This window comes from Rattus rattus, chromosome 1 (genome assembly GCF_011064425.1).
Source record: "Rattus rattus isolate New Zealand chromosome 1, Rrattus_CSIRO_v1, whole genome shotgun sequence".
In the NCBI taxonomy this organism is placed as follows: Eukaryota; Metazoa; Chordata; class Mammalia; order Rodentia; family Muridae; genus Rattus; species Rattus rattus.
In genome coordinates, this window is record NC_046154.1 from 21,572,969 (window position 1) to 21,580,271 (window position 7,303).

General features: G+C 54.2%; 1 protein-coding gene across 4 annotated transcripts in view; it reads left to right on the forward strand.

The window, feature by feature from the left end:
* Ephb2 (EPH receptor B2) overlaps positions 1-2,132 on the forward strand; it is a 181,957-nt gene extending 179,825 nt beyond the window's left edge. For all 4 annotated transcript variants that reach the window (XM_032895942.1, XM_032895949.1, XM_032895957.1 and 1 more), the window contains exon 16: positions 363-2,132. In XM_032895942.1, coding sequence (XP_032751833.1) covers positions 363-471 — 109 coding nt within the window. In that variant the 3' untranslated portion in view covers positions 472-2,132. The remainder of the gene's footprint in view (positions 1-362) is intronic.
* Positions 2,133-7,303: the final 5,171 nt, after the last annotated feature.

Consider the following 7,303-nt stretch of genomic DNA (forward strand, 5'->3'; position numbering starts at 1 on the left):
TCAGGTGAACGCAGGAGGAAGACACATCCAGATCTGTAGCCAGATCCACCTGGTGCCTCCTGGGAAGATTTTTTTTTTTCATCTGTAAAGCAGGGTTTAGTGAAGGAGAATCAAAAAAGCTGTTAGATGGTCAATATAAACCTCCCCCTGCTTCCTGATGGTAGAAATAAAAATGGCCTCCTGCATCCCCATTGGCTGTTGGCCCCCCAGAATCTCTCACTCTAGCTTTGACACCCTTTGAGCAATGTCCATCCCCACACCCCCTCCCCATCCCTCACTCAGGGTGTGAGGAAGTTCAGGCCGCTGGCCCACAACTCCCCTCAGCACATACGTTTTCCTAATTATGTCTGTCTCTCCCAAAGGGACATTCTCCGGGTTGGGGTCACTCTAGCTGGCCACCAGAAAAAAATCCTGAACAGTATCCAGGTGATGCGGGCCCAGATGAACCAGATCCAGTCAGTAGAGGTTTGATGGTCGCCTGCCTCGGCTCTCCTCGTCCTCCAAGCGCCCCTAAGCCCCTTACGTCGGTCCCCCTGCTGCTCTGTCCACTGCAAGGTCAGCCACCTGCCAGCAGGCCACAGGCAACAGGAAGAACCAAGCAGCACTCCAGTCAAGCCGTCACCAAGAACCCATGCAAGTCAAAGGAAGGAAAAGGGAATGGGGGGGACACGCGCCTAGATCTGGGAGGGGGCGGGACAGGCAAGAAACGTTTGTTCAAAGAGGATTCTCATAAGAAGAGTGATGGTTCTTAGGGGAGAAAAGCAAAAAGGCTTGGGAGACCCACATGGCCTGTCCCGGTGGAGGCCAAAAGCATTTTCTCTCCAACTCCTTCTGGGAAGGTTGAGCTGGTCAGAGCCAAGAAAGAAAAAAAAAAAAAAAAAAAAAACCGCTTCCAGGAACATTAACATGGAGGGAAAAGGTGGGCCACCCTCCTTGCCTGGCCTTGGCTGTTTCTTGGAGCATCACTAATGGCCCAGTCCCAGGCACAAGGGGCAGCGAGACAGGCAGTCGCCCCAAATAAGCTCTGGGGAAGTCCATTCCAGTCGCCACCGGCAGACAGAACAGTTCTGTCTTGGGAGCCGGTTTCAAAAACTCCGAGGGACTTTCTTCTGCTAATGGTTCAGGAGGCGACACACAGAGGAGCTCCTGGCCTTCCGGGTCACACTGAACAGGCCAGATCTTCCTGAGGACAGCCACCCAGGTCTGCAGCCCCACAAGGCCCTGCCCTGCACGGGTGCCCGCTCCTGCTCCGCTGCAGGTGACTGTCGTGAGCCTCGACTGCCACTGAGAAGCATTCTCTTGCATCTGGGTTTGTTTACAGCAATTCGTGGACTTGGGGGTATTTTGATCAGGGGTGGTTTTGGTCTGGGAGGGTTTGTTTGTTGGGTTTTTTTAAATGACAATGAAGAGACACTTTGACATTTCCTACCTTTTGAGGACTTGATCCTTCTCCAGGAAGAAGGTGCTTTCTGCTTACTGACTTAGGCAATACACCAAGGGCAAGATTTTATATGCACATTTCTGGATTTTTATACGCTTTTCATTGACACCCTTCCCTCCCCGCACCTGCTGCCAGGCCTCACCAAAGCCAACTGTCACAGGGCCACCTGGGCCATTCAGAGACCTCAGTGGGTCTGGGGGAATGGAGGGACCCGCACCAACGCCCCCCGGCATTGGACCACAGACTGAGTGAGGCAGATGAGGGCTCCCTCTGCAGGAAGTCCTCTCTTCCTCCCTGCACACTCCCCCGCTCTCTGCCCTGTTCTATCTGGTACTTCCCAGGCACAGAGGCCCCTTCAGGTTCCTGGGTGCTCTCCGATGGCCAAAACCCAATTTCACCTCTGGGAGCCTGGACCAGGCTACCCAGGAAGTCAGGACCCTGATCATTCACTGTGACACCCTAGCCCTCCAAGGGTTCCCCGGGAGACCATGTGACTCTCTCTCCCACTCCTTCTCCCTACCCCCACCCCCTCACCCTCCACCCCCGCCTTTGCCCAGGTCTGAAGGTCTTGGCCAGAGGAATATCATCAGTCAGGGGTCTGGCCTCAGACCCTCCTGTGAGCAAAAGCAGGAGACCCGAGCAGAACAATCGGTTAGTGAATTGAACGGAAATAAATGCTTTAGTTATAAAATGACCCCTGTACTCTGTAAGTTCCAAGAAAAGATCCTGGCACCTTTGGGACCTGCCAAATGACTTTAATGCTCTTGCAAGGGACTCCTCCCCACCCCTGCCCCTCAGGATCCAGAAGGCCCAGGCTGAGGAAACTCATGGAAGCAAAAAAGCAAACAAACAAAGAAGCTGTGTCGCCTTCTTAGCCTAGGGTCACCTGAATGAGCGAACCACACAAGCGGCCACATTAGAAGCAAGGGTGGATGTGGGACTCTCAGCGTTCTCGCCAGAGGACAGGGACTGCAGGCACTCGGTGAGGTGTGGCCAGGTGGTGGTGGAATGGGGCCCGTGGACCCCACTCGTCCACAGATGCAGTCCCCTCCCCTACACAATGCTGTGTCCTGTGCTAAGGGCTCGGACTTTCTGTCAGTAGCTCTTTGGTGTGGAGGAGGAAGAGGCAGGAATTGTGTGCTGCAGATAAGTCTGTCAGGAGAGAAAAGGGGATCCCAGGGACATCCCATCTCAGGACCATTCCCACTGTCTGCTGAGCAACTTTGAGAAGCCTGACCAGTGGGGGGAGATTGAGGCCACAGGCCACCAGGAAAAGACCCTGCAGTGGGCAAAACCATCATGGCCCAGCCTGTCATCTGTCGTTCACCTGTTCTCAGAGCCTGGGAGCAGAGGGAAGGAAGGGATTAGAGAGGAAACTTGTCCCTGGGGTAGGGACAGCGGGCCTGGTCGCAGGGAAAGTATTGGCAAGTTTCCCACAAAGCGGCCAATGTTGGCCCATTGGCCATCCCTTAATGGCCCAAAGACGCCCAGCACGGATGGCAGCTGTCCCAGCACACAAGGTCACCTTCTGGTGGGAGTTTCTCTGATGCTCTGCAGATTAACTGCCTCCCCAGCCCACCTCCCACCACTCCAGAGCCCCACGAGGCCTGGCAGTCAGTGTTTCCGTCAGATGGCTTCCTGCCTTAAGCCACTAGGCTGGTGTCTTCTAGCCAGCCCGTCTGCCCATCCACCCTCTAGAGCCCAAAGTATTTGTGTAGAGCCGCGGGCCTCTACATATCTACTTTCAGAATATGGGTGCTATCCAGACCCTCTGTCTCCTCTTCAGGGTATCAAACAGACATCCCTGTGGCTGTCCTGAGCGTAGGCACTGCTCACTTCTCGACCATGAGACACTGCCCTCCCCCACTGCTCAGTGTCTGCTCAGCAGGGAGTGGTAGGCCCTGCTGCCAGGCGCCTTCTACTCAGGCTGCCCGCTCACATGGGCACACAGCTTGGAGCTAGCTGCTGCCTAGTTACTAATCCCTTCCTGGCTCTGCCTCCCCAAGCACCAGCTCCCACCTGCCCAGCATCAGGAGAAGCTTCCGGCTGTTAGGCACGGGCTTGTTTCTTGAGGAAGGAAAGCTGTCTTGTGAACCTGGGCCAGGGCACCATGGAAGGGGGGCCAGCTGCTCTGGGAGAGTGTGCCTGGCAGAGCCACGCAGGGCCAAGTTAAGTAAGACGGAGCTGTGCCACCCACCCCAGGAGCCTCACAACTAACTATTGGTGGTGATCAACAGGCTTGTTCCTGAGCCGGTAACAAAGGCGTCTTGCTGGTAGGTTGGTAGCGAGCTTGCCTGGCATGCACAAAGCACTAGGTTCCAGTCCCAGCACTGCACAAACCAGATGTGGTACTATATCACTGTAAACTCAGTACTCAAGAAATGGAGGCAGGAGGGTCAGAAGTTCAGTGGCGTCCTCAGCTACTTAGTGAGTTCAAAGCCAGCCTAGGCCACATGAGACCTTATCTCTAGGAGAGACGTTATGGATACTAGTGACACCCTTAATGCTGGAACAGCTTCTGAGCAGACACAGAGTAGCGGAGGACACTTAGACAATCTTCTTAGCAGCTGGGTTCAAGCCCACCCTTTCCAGGACCCAGAGCATCCACCTTCTCTATGACTAAGAGTTCTAGGCTGCCCCCTCGTGGGCACTCAATAACATGGCATCCCTCATAGATCAGGGGTTTATCCCCCAAAAACTGGGAGCTCCCACCTCTTGCTGAAGTACAGGAAGGACTCCCACCCTAGACCACCACCCACCCCAGGGCCACTCTCCAGATGCCTGTCATTTCCAGGGACGGTTCCCAAAGGAAGACCTTTGGCAGGGAGAGGTGCAAACGCACTCAAAAGACAGAATGTAACCTACTTCTGTCACTAACTAGGGCCATGAGCCCCAGGGGAGACTGTTCCTCACTGGGCCATAGCTTCTCATCTATAAAACAGGAGCATCAGGCTGGGCACTCCAGACCTTTGTTCACCTCAGGCCTGCAAGGAAGACCTAAGTAAAACACTGAGGTTCAGAGCCATGGCTCCGGAAAGGGCCACAAGCCTTGGTTTCCCCACTCCAGGATCCACCTGAACATGGTCACTTAGGCACAGAGAGCAAAGGATCCCAGCTTTGGCAAGAGAAAACCAGATGGGATGGGCTATCAGGGTGGGCTTCCAGGGGAAGGCTATCTTGAAAATGACAGGCTGAGAGAAAGGTCACTCCAACACGCAGCAACTTCAAGAGTGCAGCGCAAAAGCATCATGTGGTGTTGGGGTGGGGCATGAGTTGGTGTGAACGTAGGGCATGGCATTGCAGTCCAGCCATAGAGGCTACCAAGCACTGGGATAAGCATTAGAGTCCAGAGCAGTGGTTCTCAACCTTCCTAACGCTGCAATCCTTTAACACAGTTCCACATGTTGTGGTGACCACCAACCATTTGTTGTTTGGTTTGGTTTTTAAGACAGGGTCTCTCTGTATAGCCCTGGCTGATCTGGAACTCACTCTGTAGACCTGGCTGGCCTCAAACTCACAGAGATACGCCTCCCTCTGCCTTCTAGGCGCCAGGGTTAAAGGCAAGCACCACCACCACCCAGCTCATAAAATTATAACTGTAATTTTGCTATTGTTATGAATCATAATGTAAATATCTGTGCTTTCCCGCGGACTTAGGCAACCCCTGAGAACGGGGTCATTCAACTCCCAAAGTAGTCACGACCCATACAGGTTGAGAACCAGTGTTCTAGAAGTGTCAGTTCGGCCATCAGATCGAAAGAGGAGCTCCCAGCCAACCCTGCTCTGAGAGAACGAGCCCCTGGAACAGCCCTCAGGACTCCAAGAGAGTCCAGACTCTGCCAATTATGTTCCGACACAGACAAACCAGACTCTCTCCAGCCGCCTGGAACAGTGGAGGTTGGGCTTTTGTGTTCTCTGATTCGTCTCCTTTTATTTTGGAAGAGTCTCATGTATCCCAGACTGACCCCAAACCCACTGTGCAGTCGGGGATGACCGTGCTTAAACTTCTGATCCACCTTTCTCTACCTGCCAAGGGCTGGGATTACAGGTGTGCACCACCAGGTCTGGTTCTGCAGTGCTAGGGATGGAAGCTTTTGTGCTTGTGAGGCAAGCGCCCTACAACTGAGCTACACCGACAGCCCATCTGCTTCTGATTGTCGCTGTGTATGTCCACACATGGGCATACTCCACCAGCCAGCCTTGACTCAGATTCCCAGCCAGTGACTGCTATCACAAAACAGGCTGAAGAACGATCTGGGGAAACCAGTGTTGGGGTGTCGGTCACAAGAAAGGACTTTGGCTGAAGTGGGTTCAGGGCGTCCCACCCTGCAAGCTGGTCTCAGGAGGTTGAAGACTCAAGGACTAATATATGAACGTATTACCCTATGCCAAGTGCCAAAATATTCCTGCCCCCTCTTTACTAGTGAGGAACGTGGCTCTCAAGGCGGGGGCTCCCTGGGGACCCCAACCAGTCCTTCTGCCTACTGACTGAACGTTCTCCTTTAGAATAAGCACCTTATCCACGACTGCATGTTGAACTTGAGGATATCAGGGCTCCACCATGGCCCCCTGAGTCAGAATTCCCCATCTGAACAGTGTGAGATTCCTGCCCGCCCCCGAGCTCCCCGCCCCCGCACCTCCCACCCCCGCCTCCCACCCACAATCCTGTAACAAACTGCAGCAAGTGTACTGAGCAGCGCTAAGGGTGGGGCCTCCCATCAGATAAGATACCCAAAGCCCAGACACAAACTAAGACCCTGGCAGTGGAGAAGGCAGGACGAACCCTCAGGAATGTGCCCAGACTGGGCTAAGGTTTCAGAAAAATCAAAAAGACCCCCAAAGCCCCAGAGTCCAGCTGAGTCAAGTTCACAGCAGGACGACTGCCTCGGGAAAGCTGATCCGGGAAGAATCGGGAACCTAATACTTCAGAGGGGCCCTGCATCCCAGCCGGGACCACCCTGCGGAGACCCCAACGCCCCAACACCACAGTGCAGACCTGCTCATTCAATACCTGGCCTAGTGGGCCCAACTAAAGCTGGGTGGGCCTTCTAGGTAAACCTGACCCTCAAGTCTCCTGAGCCTACCATCCCACCGTGACCCAGACTGAGGTGAAAGCGGGTGAGCAAAGGCACCTGGGGCTCCCTGTTCCTCGAGGGCCTGGCTCCCCCTGCTGGAGAAACGGGGTATGGCATAGATAGGGGAAGGCGAGCAAGGAGGAAAAGGCCAGAAACCATCTTAAAGCTATATACACTCTGGGTAAAAGACGGCAAGACTCTATGGCCCGTCAAACTCAGTCTCCTAAAATGGCAGCAGAAGGGATTTGTGTTCATGAGACTCCATCACTAGGCGAATCTGTGCTAATTCTTGATGTCACAAACCCCGTGGTTCAAGGCTACCCAAACCCAGGAGCCCTAGCAGGGAAAAAAAAAAAAAAAAGAAAGAAAAAGAAAAAAAAGCACAAAGAGAGAGGGAGAGAGCAAAGAGAGGGAGACAGTAACATACACTGAGGGAATCTGGTTACAGATGGACGCTGGGGAATACAGAGCTTCCCTTGGAAAGTGAGGCAGCATGGCCTCTGGGTAGAGAGAATGAGTGACCCTCACCAGGTCACCCAGCTGCCTCTTCAAAACCCTCTCACAGACTGCAGGACCCACTTACTGGGGTGGGGGGGCGTTGACAGCCCACTGCGGGGTGGGGGTGGGGCTCCGCCTGGACAGAGAGGGCTGAAGGGAGATCATCCCATTCCAGAGAGAAAGCAGGGGGGTGGAGTGGTGCTACACTGCCTTTCCTGTGAAGGTCCAGGGACACTTGGATGCAGTTTTCCTCACTGTCAACACGTGCTCCCTCCACAGAGCCATCTTG